Source organism: Malania oleifera, chromosome 5, assembly GCF_029873635.1.
Source record: "Malania oleifera isolate guangnan ecotype guangnan chromosome 5, ASM2987363v1, whole genome shotgun sequence".
In the NCBI taxonomy this organism is placed as follows: Eukaryota; Viridiplantae; Streptophyta; class Magnoliopsida; order Santalales; family Ximeniaceae; genus Malania; species Malania oleifera.
This window is the reverse complement of record NC_080421.1, coordinates 92,913,506-92,930,629: the sequence shown is the minus strand read 5'-3', so window position 1 is coordinate 92,930,629 and position 17,124 is coordinate 92,913,506. Positions and strand designations below refer to the sequence as shown.

The 17,124-nt window shown below is 33.6% G+C and overlaps 1 protein-coding gene across 1 annotated transcript in view; it reads right to left on the bottom strand.

Moving 5' to 3' along the window:
• The window catches only part of LOC131155102 (serine/threonine-protein phosphatase BSL1), a 34,754-nt gene extending 27,381 nt beyond the window's left edge, over nucleotides 1-7,373 (bottom strand). Inside the window, exons 1-7 of the mRNA XM_058108029.1 lie at nucleotides 6,806-7,373; nucleotides 6,650-6,710; nucleotides 6,461-6,539; nucleotides 6,231-6,310; nucleotides 6,010-6,104; nucleotides 5,117-5,216; nucleotides 4,292-4,361 (exon numbers count right to left, since the gene is read on the bottom strand). Of these exons, the coding sequence (XP_057964012.1) occupies nucleotides 4,292-4,361; nucleotides 5,117-5,216; nucleotides 6,010-6,104; nucleotides 6,231-6,310; nucleotides 6,461-6,539; nucleotides 6,650-6,710; nucleotides 6,806-7,010 (690 nt within the window). The 5' untranslated portion in view covers nucleotides 7,011-7,373. The remainder of the gene's footprint in view (nucleotides 1-4,291; nucleotides 4,362-5,116; nucleotides 5,217-6,009; nucleotides 6,105-6,230; nucleotides 6,311-6,460; nucleotides 6,540-6,649; nucleotides 6,711-6,805) is intronic.
• Nucleotides 7,374-17,124: the final 9,751 nt, after the last annotated feature.

The window sequence follows — 17,124 nt, the reverse complement described above, 5'->3', positions numbered from 1 at the left end:
GACTGAGATCATTCAATACGACGGTATGAACACGATACCAAGGTAAACTCATGGAAATACCCATTTATCAAAGATAAATAGATACTATGCGACTTTATTGCATTGGAAAAGACTATGCAACGGATTTCCCAACGACTGCTGAGATTCGCGTAGGAACATCTACTTTGAATAGATCAAACTAAAGGCATTAAGCATAACAAAACAAACATTTTATTCTCAAAGTACAAAAGAATATTAAGAAATTTCATAAAATATCTTAATTGAATTCTATGCAATGATCTATGAATTCGATTTAATTCTATATTTACACGTGTCAAAATCCTAGCAACAATTTAAATCGATTCTATAGATATTTGGTTTGGAATTGACGATATTTATTATCTTTCAAGAATTTTCTATATATATATATATATATATATATATTGTTTATATATTTTTTATTTTATTTATTTATGTATATTATATTTATATTATATATAATATTATATTATATATATTTATATTTATATTGAATATATATTGTATATATATTGAATATTGAATATTGAATTGATTGATAATTTCACAAAGCAAGTAACAACAGCAACCATAACATCTGCATCTGATTTCCTTAGAAGGCCAGCCTTAAATAGTTCTTGATTTAAAGGAGAGGAGGTCCTTTAGTTTTGTTTGAGAATTGCTCAACTTGCATCAAGAAACCCCCAACTTGATTTAAAAACAAAATATCATCAACCCAAGATGGAGAATGAAGGTGATTCCCAACTTCTTTTGAGCTGTTATTGGAGTTACCTAACTTGTAGCCAATTGGGTTTGAGCAATAACATTTTCCATTATTTCTATTTTATTTATTTATTTGTTGGTGCTATTTCGCCATTGAACAGGAGAGGAAGCTGGGCCCTTGGACCTTTCAGGTGCTTTAGGCCTAGTCAATACTTGGGCTTGGTTTTATGTAAGTGAAGTGTTAAATAAAGAGGGTTTGCACGCATTATGTGATTGGGTTTAAGAAACAGAATTGGGTTATAACTAAAGGGAGGGGAAACAGATAGGTTGTGTATAGATGCAGGCTACTGGGTTCCCACCCCTAGGAACCACTAAGTCGGTCTAAGGACACTGTAAAATACCCCACAGCCCACAAGACAAGCAAAACTAGAAACCACATCAGGGTTGATAGCCACTCAACCACATTTACGCAATTAAACTTTAACCCTGACAGAGCTTTCATGAAAACTTTGGTCCTTTACAGACTTAATACCAATGATTTGCTGCAAACAAATAGACCCATAAGCTATTAGTCTGGATAAGTGCTTCATCGGCTCGGAATCAAATGAAACTGCTAACCATTTGTTCCTCTGCTGTCATGTCGGGTGGCTAAGTGACTGTGGGATCTGTTTTAAGCTTTTGGTGAGGCTGTGGTGCTCCCGCGAAAGGTCGATTCTTTCTTGATGGTGTGCTACAGAGGTTTGGGCGAAGTAAGAAAGGGCTGGCCTTATGGAGAAGCACCGTCTTCATTGACAATTTACTCAAAAAAGAAGCAGACAAAAGACAACCCCTAATCCAACCTCTCCATTTCTACCCGAAACCCTTCCTGTATAGAATTCTGTGCCAAAAAAAAAAATATTCACCCCATTATAAGCCTTCTCAAAATCTAACTTAGAACTATACCTTTCTTCTTGCTCCTCTCAACATCCTCAACAACTTTATTAGCTACAAGAATAGTATCCAATATTTGCCTCCTGCCCACAAATTCTGACTAAGAACTAGAGAGAGCAACATAGAAAATCAATGTCAATCAATTAGCAAGAACCTTTGCAATAATGTTGTAAAAGTTCATATTCAAACTGATACATCTAAATCATTAACCTTGATGCAACAATCATTTTTGGGAATTAACGTGATGACAGTGGAATTCATGCTTTTAGGAATTACCCCATTAACATGAAATAAACATATGAATATACAATTAGTTCTTTGATTCATGTGCATGAAAATTGCCAAATATAATCCTTTCGTTTATGGTATCAGGAAAAATTGTACACGGCATGCATTTTGCCCCACAAGGCATAAACTCTATGTTCACCATTGATTGGACATTGATTGTCAAAACCGGGAAAAAGAGATCATTTACATAGGTGATTGTTTTTCACCCACTCCTATCATGGAAAGGGATTTTACCATCTTCTATCAAGGATCATATTAAGATAGGAAATAGAATCACTGATCGTGATGTTTTAGTTTTATAGGGCAGAAATTTTTTTCTAAAGAAATGTTGAATTTAATAAGTGCTGAAAAAAAGTGTTGAACTGAAAAAGTGCTGAAAGCCAAAATAGTGTTTCGTCGAATTAAAAATAAGTACAAATTATAAGTGCTGATAAAATAAGTGTTGTTTGGATACCGAATTTTATTAGAAGTGTTGTATGAATTTAAAAATAATAATATTATTCATCCATATATAATTAATAGATTATAATATATATAAATGATCCATAATTAATAATTTATGTTAATAATAACTAATAAAAATAATAATATTTTTTAATTTATATTTCCTGAATAATTTTTAAATTTACATTATTAATATTTGAATTAAAAATTAAATTAAATTTATGTTAATTGACTTTTTTAATTCCGAATTTTAATAACTTCTATTAAATAAATTATTATTATCTTTTACTCACTATTTTTAATTAACATTATTAATAAAATTGTTCATCATGATGTAGGTTTTAAAAAAAAATGAAAGAATAAAAAGAAGAGGGCACTCAAAGCAACTCAGATCCGGGTTTTCAGAGGTATGCAGAGGCTGACAGAGGAAGCAGCTAGAGGGTGGATGACGAGGAAGCTTGACGGTGGCAAAAGGTTTTGCAGATTTGGGTGTGGCTTGGTGAGGGAAGAAGGCAAGGAGAGGGAGTGAGAAGGATGCCTTGAGGAGGAAATTAACTGGTGACAATGCGAGGAGGCTACGGCAATGGAGAAGGGAGGAAGAGAGGTTGTGAAATTACAAAATTGCACCAAACTTCATTGAAATTACAAAAAATGCCACCACCTAGCTACAGTGCCCACTTAAAAGAGGGAAAAAAGATATCCTAGATGGACTTCCCAAATTCATTTATTTTTCTTCAAAAAAATTGATTTCAAAAAGTAATTTTTATAAAGTGTTTATTTTTGTTCAAGCCATGCAGCACTGATTTTTACAAGTACTTCTTTTAAGTGATAAGCGGCATAACCACTTTTTTAAGTGCTCTCAAACAAGAGTTAATTTAAGTATTTTTCATAATAAGTACTTATTTTTTGAGACGTTCCAAACAGGGGCTCAAATTGGTTGACACTGAAAGACAAGAAGTAAAAACAAGTAACCTAGTGAAAGTTTTGAATAGGAAAAAGAATGGTAAAGGCAATTGAACAATTTGAAGAGCTCCATCATCAAAAAGGAGGGTCGTCAAGGAGGGGCATTCTTTACGAATGATATTATTTTTATTTTATTTTTAAATTCCTTTGCCTTCTTATTTTTAGTTTAGGACATTTTTCATAGCAAAAGAAGTTTTATTCCAGTGAACTGGGAAAAAAAAAACCAAAAAAAAAAACCAAAAAAGAAAAAATGGAATCAAAGCAGCCCTCCAATCGTGGTGCAAATTTCCCAAAGAAATATCCCCAACAAAAAAGCATGAAAAAGAAAATTGCACAAATTGAAAGGGGGAAACTCCATCAAAAAAAAGCAAAGGAGGATGAGTGGGGATTTACCTTGAAATCCTCACTTCTTTCCATCCACAACAACCAAAGAATTGCAAAACAAACACATATCGGCAAAATTCCCTTTTTCTTCCCTTTCTCAACCCAACAAACACAACACTTAGTAAAGCTATAACATGCGCAGGGAACACCCACACTTCTTGTCCTATTGATATTCGTACTTTCTTTCTTTATCTTAGTAAAAGTAAAAAGGTTCCTTAAAAAATCTAGTTCATGGCTAACAAACTAGACTAGTAAAACAAATCAAGAGGTTTACGGGTTGCACTAAATTGTCCATTAAAGAATTCAGAATCCAAGTATGGAAAATTATGAATATAGCATAAAATAAGAATAAAACTATGAGCCAGAACCCAGAAAACAAATTATGAATTTAAAATATGTTGTGTATCCCAGCATCGGTGGGCCACCCTTTCAACTCGGAAGAAAAAAAGGGGCATAGAAGTGACAAAAACATATATGCACAAATATAAGCTGCATGCATGGGATATAGTTATGGGCCTTATGGCTAATTAATTGTTCCAAATCTCTGAGAACTAAAATATACCATGCCAGTAGAGTCTCTTCCACCACAAAGCAGAAACATGCCATCTGAGCGAGCACTAGCAGTTGCATACCTACATAGTAATGATGAACAGCATAAATTCCAAAGCTACTTGCTGGGGGAAAAAAGCACAAAAGTAGATAATTACACATCCAAGTTCATTTACAAACTACATGACCATAAGGATGAGAAATATTAGATTTACATAGCCACCAATCATGAAGTACTCGTAAGTCACACTTGAACAAAGAAATCAAGGATTTTCAATTGAGTGCTTGGTGCATGGCTAATATTGCAAGACAGAATGTAGGCGTGTTATCTGTCGATGCATGTAGATGTGCCAAGTTGTACAGAACTTACCAAACCGCAGTTGACCATTGTGCAAGAAAAAGACTAAAAATGAATATACATTAGATATCCTTCAGTTGGAACCTCTGATTTAGAAACTAACTCCATCAATCAGTTATGACTGTTATATCCATAATAAAGTCAGTGTCAAGAATGTGGACATAAATACAAGATCGAAGATTTCTAATCATATCTCCTATGATGGTACAAGATTCCTTCTCAATATCAAATTTGCAATTTATATTTTTTTAAACAGTCACTCAGCCATACAGGTCTAACAGAAAATAAATGGGCATCATTAAACCCATATGATACATGCTCGTGAGCTCACCCAAAAAAAAAATGTCCAAAGCACAATCCTCAATGTTTGGAATGTGTGGGTGGGTGGGCGCATGTGTCTTAAATTAAGAAAACATGGCCCACAAACTTTACGCAGTTAGTGAAAAAGAACAATTCAACCGAGGACAAACTATCACTCACATTCTAGCAGATGGTCTATCACCTTCTGGATTGAGCCTCTGCCATACATAGGGTTTCTGCGCAGTATCCAAAGCCCAAGCATCTGACAGAACTCTCTTTCCTACAAAGAGAAAAAACAATTTGCAATAATATAGCATCCAGAATAGATGTATAAATGATCATCAGACCAACTACAAAGGAATGGGAATTTCTTCTTCTTCTTCTTCTTCTTCTTCTTCTTCGTTCAGTAAAAGAACTTCATTGCAGAGAAAATGGGGGAGAAAAAATAGTACAAAAAAATGAGAATTGAGGTATCCTCTTGCTCATCTAAAGAAAGCAAAAACAAAGAATAATAATACAAACTTCACATGTTCAGAAGCATCATTTTCAGCCTTAATTCAGCAACATAAATTAAATAAAATTACAGAGAGCGAGAGAGCTGTGATATACTCATATATTCAAGAGAGAATCCATAATAATTAACTGCATATTATGATGCAGTACAAAGAACACTAGTGTTGTCAACATTGAGCAGCAAAACGGACATTCAAAAACTCAGATTTGAGATCCCAACAATAATTTAACAAATTATAACTCATTTTTTATGTGAACTATCAACAAAAAACTGAAATATCAAGTCCAAATTTTTGCTCAATAATGCTTTTCTGTAAGAAATTTGTGCAAATATCTAAATCTCAAGATGGACATCATGAAATTGGAGAGATTCACTAAAGCAAATTCATGATTCATGAAATGCTTCACTCCAACCCAAATTCAGTTGAGTATATGTTCTTGCATTAAATAGTTTTCACTACTAATGCACAATAGCATCTTTCAAGTTTCAATGGAATAAGAAATGCATTGAGAATTTGAAATAATTCTTTGGAAAAAAAGAAAAAGTAAAATGCCCTCACCATCATTGCCACTGACAGTAACAAGATATCTTTGCGCAACCAAGTCCATGACATGGCCATATCGGGGCCCTGGACCCTGTCCTTGAACAACCACTCTACGTTCAAAATAACACATCAATGTACATAACAATCACCAACTTTTTATCAACATAATCATATTAAAAACACAAATTAATTAGTACAGTTAACGAAAAAGGACAATTTTTTCTAAAGAACCTCACCTGTGCCACTTATACTTGTCATTAGTCAGGTCTAGCACATAGAGATCATCCGTGGAATGTCCCGCAGGACCTATGCCACCCTAGCAGCATCAATGCATAAGTAAAATATTATCAATATCTTTAATTTTTTTTTATAAAAAAAAAAAAGGAAAAAAGAAAAAAGGAACAACAACAATATGAAGAATCCTAAAGAATCAACATTTCCACTCATTAATTTTCCTTTGAATTACCTGAAAGACAACCATAGTACCAACAGCAGCCGCAGCATGCGCAGCCCTGGGAGAAGGCGGCTCACCAGCCGGTCGGATTCTGCACAAATTGAACACCCATAACAGCTCAAACAGGCAGAATTCAACCTAATTCAAGAAATAAAATTACTAGGGAGTGTTGAGTATTAGTTTAAACAGCACAAAACATGCCTGGTCCATTTCCTGGTAAGAACGTCATAGGAATGAACCCAATTGGTAACACCCGCCAACCCTACAAAGAACAAGAACCAAATTTTAAAGTGCACGAGAGAGAGAGAGAGAGAGAGAGAGAGAGAGAGAGAGAGAGAGAGAGAGAAGAATACGGACGGATGCCGGGAGCAGCAGAGGAGCCGCCGCCCTCGATAGCGGTGGCGCCGCCGAAGAGGATGAGACGGGCGCCGTGAGATTTGGTGGCGGCGACGGCGGTGAGGGTGTGGCCGCAGCGGGGCCCGGGCGCGTCGTCATCAGAGTCCCAATATGTCTCCAAGGAACGATAGGTCGGAGCCGGATGCAGCCATGGCTTCGAACCCATCGTTCCCGATTCCTTCCCTTGCTCTTTAATCCCAAAATTACAATTCACAAACACCTCTCGCCCAGCACCAACCTGAAGAAGAAGAAGAAAAAGAAGAAGTAACCCTAAGCTAGGACAGGTGGTGGGTCGGAGACCGTGGGCGGGGTCCGGGCTGGCACCGCAACCGGACCCTCTGATTCAGATTTCCCTTCGGTGTCTTCCTCTCTTCCCAATTTTGGGCTTCTGTCGTCGTCGTCGTCTGTGCGGGTTGGTTTGTGCGTTTTTGCTTTTTTCGTTTTCGGGGGTTTTCTCTTCCAAGACGTAGGAGGCTCTTCGCAAAATGCAAAATGCAAAATGCAAATGCAAATGCAAAGTCAAACGGTGGAATTAAGTTGAATACGCAAATGTGACTTTTTTATACAATGCAAATGGAATTTACCCATTGCGTCAGAGAGGCAGAGAGGGAAAAATGGATAGGGCACATGGACATGATGGATGTGGTCCTGTGGAAGACAGCCTTCGCACAAGTTGTGGCTGCATCTCTTAAAAGGGTTTGTGCCAGTCTTTCCCCCCTCCCACAGCTTTGTTTTTTTTTTCTTCCTTGGTTCAATGGAAGACCTATAAACTTATTCATTTTTTAAGGAAAAAATTTAATACATGTCAACTTAGCCCGTTATTTTTTAATGACAAGATTCGTCAATTGTGCGCACATTGATTGGTATGGACACTTGCAATGCACGATATTTTTTATTATTTACATTTTAAATATATACTTTTTTTCCTATCTCAGGAGAGGGTTATTCAATTTAATTCAACTAATTAATCTCATTTAATGAATGTATTTACCTTTTAATCAAACTATCTTCAGCGTTAGCATCTAATTTAATTAATATTATTTAATAAATATCTTTACTTTTTAAAATTAGTAACCTAAAATTGAGTGGACATCATAATAAATATCTCATTTATTTATTCAATAATGCACATGCACACCCTAGAGGCGACTAAGACATCCACCAATATTATTGTAAAAAATATTTATACTTAGGTCACTCCAAGTATGATTTATGTGTTTTTTAAGATAAATTAATCCATATTTAATAATTTAGAATTTATATTTCTGATTTAATTTTTTGTGAATTTTGATCAAACTAGTCGTATGTCTCGAAAAGTCCTAGATTTGAAGTTGCATTGAATTTGGATAAGATATAATATAAGATTGTATTGAATTCATGCTCCCAAATGCAGTGTAAGTAAATTTTTATTGCATTTTATTTAAATCTAATACACATTCAACTCTAAAATCTCTCCAAAAATAGGATTTGTGTAGTTTATACAATTTTGCTTTGATATATAACTAGAATATGTTTTATTAATATAAGAAATTAATAATAAAAGTTATAAATACATATTAAAGGCTGAGATGTGAAAGGACCACTGTCCTTAAAGTTAATTTCACGATATGGAGAAAATATCTTGATGCATATAATTATTGTATACAACCTTCAAGATTATTCAATAGGTTTAGTTTTACGTACACTTACAAGCAAAGGAGCTATAAGATATGTAGTGTTGTTTGGTTATCTAACAGTATCTAAAGATAAGGGAATAAGAAAATAATAAAAGAACATGTCACATCTAGTTTGGTGCGGAACACACTTTTTATAGGCTGAATTAAAGAAAAAAAAAATTCAACCTAATAAACACAAAATTGTTAAAATAATAGTTAGTATTCTTAAAACTATCAAAACTAAAATATTAAATTTGACGCATATTTAATTGAAAATAAAAACTTATAACTATATACTATATAATATTTATTAAATAAATATTTTTTAATTTGAAACATCTAGCATTATTACCAACAATCCCCCACATGGTTCCAATTAAAAAATAAAATAAAAATAAATACGATGTTGGGTAATCATTTTTTTTTAGATGCAATATATTGGGTGAATAACTTTCGGTTTGAATTGCACAATGGGAAAACATATTATGAATTATAAGAACTTGGTGAATATTGAATTTTTGAACAAAATTTTTTTTAGTGTAATACTATAAACATATCACCCCCATAACATCTCAAAACACAAAACTCTAGCGGGTTGGTACAAATAGACCGTGCATCGTACCTGAATTTTCATGAGTGCCTCAAAAAGTTTTAGCCTAATAAACTTTCATAGGGAAGCGGTCCTGCTTCAACATTCACATAGTTAAATCTATTAAATGTATATTTGCAATTAAACATACTATCTAACCAAAGATATGAATTTATTAAGAAATAAACTCAATCTCACGATCATTACAGTTGTACTATTCCAACACTATAGAGATGATTAAAACAAGTAATAATGCTTACCAAACTACTCAAATGACTTGTTATCCATTGAACCTAATTCATGTGATCTCTAATCACACGGGATAGGTTACCTTAATTAATAGTTTAAGGGTTAAAGACACATCCTCGACTCTTTTTTTTTTTTTCTTTCATTAGCTTTAGCTAGTCTTTTAGATAAGAAGAACATTTTTAAATAGTTGTTCCTTATTTCTTATATTTTGATCATATGGGTACTAGGTACTCCATATTTTTGTGATCAATACCAATAAAGTCTAATTTAATTATTCAATTAGTTCAAGTTAGTCCACAAATACACTAACCAATAGCAGTGTCATGCTCCGAACCCATTAGGTGGGGCCCAGGGTGTGATGAGACTATTCACCGTCTCTAATACCATTCACACATCGAAATAATAACTAAACAACCTTAATAAAATACCAGAGTAATATCTATACATCCCCAAATAGTGTATCCATATATCCATACAATTCATATTACATAATCGGCATTTAAAAACATAAACTATACATACATCAGTTCTTACAACCACTCACAAGTTACCAAATTTCTAAACCTTGTCCCCGAAGCTTTCTAAGCTCGATCAGCTGAAGGATCTAAAAAGATAATAATTCGCTGGGGTGCGACACCTCTCAGTACGGAAGAAAAAAAAAACTATAGCAGTGTGTGGTAGAAGAGTTTTAATATATATATATATATATATATATATATATATATATATATATATATACACAAAATAAACACGTCAATTAATCAACAACTAGCAAGTCGCATACAAACTGTAGTCACACAAACAAAACCAAAATTTATAGCAAAAGCTCTCAAGGATTAGAGAGTTTACACGCCCATACATGAACGCTCCTTTGCTCTAATACTGTTTGCAACATTACCCTTTTATCTGGGTGCGACTACAACTAATACTTATCAGGGCACTCACCTAGGGTAAGCCCTCGAGCGGAGAGTTTTACTTTATTATAAATATTTATGCATTTAAGTTCACATACTAGTATACACACACATTCACGTCAATTATCTCACATAGTCAACAAACATATATACCATAGTTCATTCACACATAATACAATACAATCCATTAAACTTAGTACGTGACTCACCTAGGGCAGCTGCATACCTTACAGTACGTGGCCCACATAAAGCTACTTCGTACAACCCAGTATGTGGCCCACATAGAACTATTGTGTACTATCTCAGTACGTAGCCCACATAGGACAGCTACATACATCACTGTACGTGGCCCACGTAGAACTACTATGTACTACCCAATACGTGGCCCACATAAGACTAGTGCGTATTACCCAATATGTGGCCCACATAGGACTGTTGTGTACTTCACTGTACGTGACCCACATAGGACAACTACGTATTTCACTACACGTTTACACTCACAACAAGTAGTATTACCCAAATAGGCAGTATTCACAACCAAACAGTATCCACAACCAATCAGTATTCTCTAACAAACTGTATTCCCAAACAGACAATATTCACAAGCAAACTGTATTCACAACCGAATAGTATTACAACTAGTTAATTATGAAAGTTTATTCTTATGCTACACGATTTTTCTCAAATATGATTTATAATCAAAAATCATTATTTTCAATTGCCTAAACCATTCAAAAAATCATACTATAATTATGCAGTTCCTATATTAAAAAATAATCGATTCAAATTTAATAAAAAAGTCTGGTATAATTTTATAGCCCTTACCTGATCCTCGAAGCTCTGCTTAAAACAAACGGAAAACAGAACCCTGTATTCCAAAAATCCTAACTTAATCAGTTCAACCCCGGAATATTTATCATTTAATATCTCCTAGACCCACACACTCCCAATAATTAATTTAATATTAAAAATATCCTACTTACCCTAATTTTGGAGTGATTCTCAAGAACTTCAAATCAAGTTTCTACTCTGGTTAACTTGGAGAGAATTGCCCTAAGAATCTCATGGTAGTTTCTGATCGTCGAATCGGGCTAAATCCGAGCTAGAATCAAAGAGAGAAGGTGGGAGGATTGAAGCCCTAGAGAGAGAGTGAGAGAGGAGAGAGAATTCGAGGAAGAAAATGACCCACAACCTATTTATAGGCTGGAGTTCGTCGACGAGTCTAAAAGGTTCGTCGACGAGAACATTGAGTTCATCGACGAAGCATTTAAAAATCTGAATTTTCCCTGCTCTCGGTAATTCCCCATTGACGAGACACATGTATTCATCGACGATACCAAAAAGGACATTCGTCGACGAAGAAAACGAGTTCATTGACGAGTCCCTGCTAATGCCCCTTTTTAAATTTCTTTTCCCTTTCTTTTCTTTCTCTTTTCTTTCCTTTTTCCTTTTCCCTTTATTATTTTCATTGTTATTATTTTTCTGGATCCTTACAAGCAATGCTATGACTATAAGTCTATTATTCACTTGGACAATGCACTGCAAATTTATACATCTATATGATTAATTATCACAATCAAATTTATTTTCTTGTGCCATTTATGGCTAGTGAAATTAGGTGGCTTTATCACTACCCCATTGCTCGCATGGAAATACTATACCTTATTGCAACCTATCTTGCTTTACAAAAAACATTAATAATAGTTGTAAAACATATTGATTCAATTGCATATTTATAAATTACTATCTATTTCACGTATGAATAAAATATTAAATGAAAACACTTCTAATAACACACACAATTAAAGATAACAAATTTACATGCCTTATGAAAATACTTTAATCTTAGAATAGGAAAAAAAAAAATAAAAACATTTTATTTGTGAAACAAAATAACAAAATATTAAAATATTGTTGGCTTATTTACACACATATGCATCTACCATTTAAATAAACAAGTCAAAATTAGCAATAGGGAGTGAACAAAAAAAGTATGAATTTTTAAATTGCTTAAGCCATAATTTATTTATTTTTTAATACTGAAAGCCAATATAATAAATGTCAAATAATATAATAACATTATAACCCCAATATTTTAAGATATTTTAAAACTTGACAATATTTAAATGAGTCTAGTAAATTATTGTTATACAAACAACATATTTTTGAGTTATAGTAAGAGCAAGAAATTTGAGAAACTAATAAATTAATTTAAAATAGACTATACTCAGCACTTGCAAAGTAAGAAAGTAAGAACAATATCAAGACTTTTGTAGCTTAGAAAACTTAGAAAATATAGAGAATTATTTTTTTAATCATTTTTTTATAAGACAAAGTAGCTTTTAATCACAAAGATAGACTCTCATGCAAGATGGACTCAATATAGAAACGAAAACTAGCTCATAAAGGAAAATAATTTGTAATGACAAAAGGAGAAAACATTTAATTTAATTACTTATCTACAACAACAAAATCTCCTCAAATTTAAATATTATATAGTGTCGATGGTCCATTTTACTCAAACCCCTTTTAAGTTTCGATTTTTTTTACTCATTCTAATGTGTTTTATCCTATAAAGTAAATTTTGTATTATTATTTTTTTAGCTTTTTAGCCCATTTTTTAAAAATTATATTAAAATTGGATCTTTATACTTATTTTGGTTTCCTAAAAATAAGTTCTAGGTTACCTTTTTGTTTTGAAAGATTGATTTTGATGCATTTTTTGTAAAATTTTAGCCTCGCCCTTAAAAATAAAAAATAGGTAAAATTTTGGAATTTATTTTTCCTTTTAGTGATGTACTCATGGACGATCTTAGTCTCTTGAATATTTTGCACTAAATCCCCCATCTTCCACCTCACTAGACAACAAAATCGTAATTCTATCATCATTAATTTGTGCATTTTCGCATTTCACATCGCCCATTCATTTTAAATAAAAGTGTACTTGAAAATTAAAAAAATAAAATACAAACATAAATATAAAATACAAAAATACAAAACACAAAAACATGCACAAAAGGAAAAAATTTCATATGCTCCCATCCTCATTCCATGACTTATACAAGCACAAAAACACAAGGTCATTAGCATAATTTCGTGAAGCATGCACACAAGCGTAGCCAAACACTCTTTATCCCTCCAAAATTCAAGCTAATCAATTCTTCCTAATTCCCAAAATTAAGGCCTAGTTAAATTTTAATCTTCTAATTGAAGTCCAACTATATTTTAAATTTCTAAGAGGAAAACCTGATTGGACCATAATTTTAAAGTTAGGACTCAATTGAACCTTAATTAAGCCTAATCTCATTATTAGAACACGTAATCCCATTTTAAGACACCCTAATTCTAAGACAACTTAATCACTACTAAACTTACTTTTACTTTGCACCATGTGCCTTGATGGTAGGGGTGAGCATAATTCGGGGAAACCTGAATTAACCGAATTAATCGACCGAAATTGGTCGGTTTGGTTCGGTTAAGAATACAGGATCGATCGATTCGGTTATGATTTTACAAAGATCGGTTAATCAGTTAATCGGTTCGGTTAAGAGAAATGTTAATTTGGTTAACTGAAATAACCGATTTAATAATTAATTAAAATTTAAATATAAATTAGTATATGTTAATTTGTTAATATGTTAATTATTATTTGGTAAAAAATCTTCAATTATATTATGTTTTTATTAATTAATTTCAAATTAATTCGGTTAACCGAATTACTCGAAAAGGTAATTCGGTCGGGTTCGGTTTGTTGAGACCCCTCTATTCGGTCTAATTCGGTTAATAGTTCTCATTAACCGAAAATTTTGGTTAATTCGGTTAATTAACCGAATTTGTCCGAACCGACCGTTTGCTCACCCCTACTTGGTGGGATTGTTCATTTGATCCAACGTTGTTCCTCCACATGCCCTATATAGTGGTCATCTCCTATTATCCAAAATTCTCTTTATGTCTTATTCATTGAGATACTTGTCCCAATTTTCCTAAAACTTCAATGTCTTTCCTCCACATGCCCTAAATGGTGGTCACCCCTTATTGAGCAAATTTTTCTTTTGTTTTATTTATTGGGACATTTGTTTTGATTTTCCCAAAACCCTAATATGATGGGGATCAACATACGTTGCCCATGTCATTTTCAGATATTATGACACGCGGACGACCTCCAGATGTCCACATTTTGCTTTGTAGATGTTATAACACGTGGACGACCCCCTGAAGTCCACGAATCCTTCACCGACATACTAACACATGGAAGACCTCTAGATACCCCTTTTGTTCATTGCTATGCAGGAATTCATGGAGTATCTAGAAGACGTTTTCAGTGTGAGAAAGTCCCAAATTAAGATACCAAAGCAAATCCGAGATCAAGACCCCTTGTGGGCCCCACATGGTTTCATATTGGGCCCCATACGACTGGGCCTCCTGTAACACCCCGAACCCTAAACCTGGGTCCGGTGCGTTATACCTAATAAAACCCTGATAATCCATAAATTAATACATACGCAGCGGAAAACATAAAACATAATCTCTATAAATATAATACCAAAGTCTACTATTTCCTATCTACAATCCATGTTACCCAATCATCACCTACATTTCCATATATACACATATCTCCAAAACATTTCAATATTCACAATCATTCATTTCTCAACAAACTTAAAACATAACTTAAACTTTATACAACCCAACAGTACTATAAAAAAAACATACCCTTTCTCTTTATAATCATAAAAAATGCTAAAAACCCTCGAGCTCTCTAAGTCCGACCTCGAGGATGTCCTGAAAAAGAAATAATCATATTCGGGTGACACACATCTCAATAAGGGAAGAAACAATATATTAAAAACAGCGTGGGACTAACATGAGATTTATAGATATCATTTTAATAACATTTGCAAAGCGTTATCATAACACTGAAACCATTCTTTGAAGCATACCAGGGCACTTACCTTACTTAGTAAGCCCTTAAGTATTAAATTGACCTTGTACTCACACAGTTCAAACAGAGGTTTACCAGCGAAGGCCCCAAGGATAGGGAAATTTACCCGCCTATACAAGTAAGTTCCTTCTGCCCTATTACGTTATGCAGCTATTGCTACATTTGAAGTTACTAACGCACTCGCCTTTCTCAACAATCCCTTAGGCGAAGAGTACGCCCCGCCCAATCATAACATGTTCTACGTGCATAGATACTTATAATATCATAATACATTATTCTTTATGTCATTATTCAATCATTCACATCTGTTCATGTTCATAACTTAAACATTGCATTACATTTCACTTTGAGTGACTCTTTCCCATTTACATCGTTCACATTTCACATTTCATTCCATTGTCATTTCATTCCATTTTCATTTCATTCATTCATACTACAACCGCTCTTTAGCCGTCATTAGTTAGTTCACATAGAAATGAGTTAGAATCTGTTAACACAGCTCCTTTTAGCTGTCATCAATTAGTCCACATAGAAATGCGCTAGAATCTGCTAACACGACTTTTAGCTGTAATACATTTACATGGTTGCATTTAACATATACAAGTAGCATGGTTCCAATCATATTTTATTCTCAATGTATTACTTACTTAACCAACATCTCATACATATAACATATATTTGCACAGAGCTTACATTTACTCATGCCACACAGTTTAGCAATAAAATTCATACATATTCCTTGAAAAATAAGCCAACTCACATTTAGCATTTAAATACTGAAAATATAATTTCCATGTCTTACATAATTTCCCAGAAAATACCTTTCATTTTCATCAGTTCATTTCCACGTATACATAGCTAAATAAGTGGTCCTAGGCCCAGAAAACATATTTTACATGGTTGACATTTTAATAGTCCACACCAAAACATATACATAAATATAACATAATTTATTACCTTTAATTTCATAAAATCTGATTTAATATACAATTTCCCCTTACTTGACTTCTGAACTATGCCGACAGGATCCCCAAACCGATACCCACGACGTTCACTTGGACCCTAAATCAAAAACCCCCAATTTAATTGAATAAACCCCAACTGACTCAAATCTTATGAAAAATATTTATTTAATACTTCCTAGGCTCCCAAATAACAATATTCGTTAAGAAAATTCCCAAAATAACTCACTTACCCTAATTTTGGGATGCTTCTCAAACCTCTCAAACCAACAATCAGCTCCTACAACCTTGTAAAGAATGATCCTACGAATCTCGTGGTGGTTCCGGATCGTCAAACTGGTTCAAATCTAGCCCGAAATTGAAGAGAGAAGGCTGGGGGTCTGTTTTTTAGAGAGAGAAAGAAAAATCCCAAAGTTTCTCTCTCAAAATGAAAGAAACTTTATTTATAGGTAGGGCTTCGTCGACGAGACACATGGGTGTCGACGAACTACTAAAGATACTTCGTCGACGAAAAGATATGTTCGTCAACAAAATTCAGAGTTTAAAATTACTCTCTCGGGATTCCTTCGTCAATGAGGGACTAGACTTCGTCAACGATCCCTACAAGAACAATCGTTGACTAATACAGAACATTCGTCGACGAGGCCCGCAATTCCTCCCTTAAAAATCTTTCTCCTTTTACTTATTATCCATTAATCAATTTCATTTATTATACTTCCTAATTACTTTAATAACTTTAATTTCTTGGGTCATTATACCTCCCTTTTGACTTATATTTTTTATTTAATGTTATATTGCAAGTCAACTTAGCTTGCAAGTTTGCTTAGTATTTATGTGTCTTGTAAGTTGAGCTATTTAACGTGTCTAGTGAGTTGTGTGTTTTATTATGATTTGTGAGTTTTGAGAGTGTGTGTCTCCTATGCTTGTATGGGAATTGTAGGTGAGTCTAGTCTTTGTCCCCCCATGCTA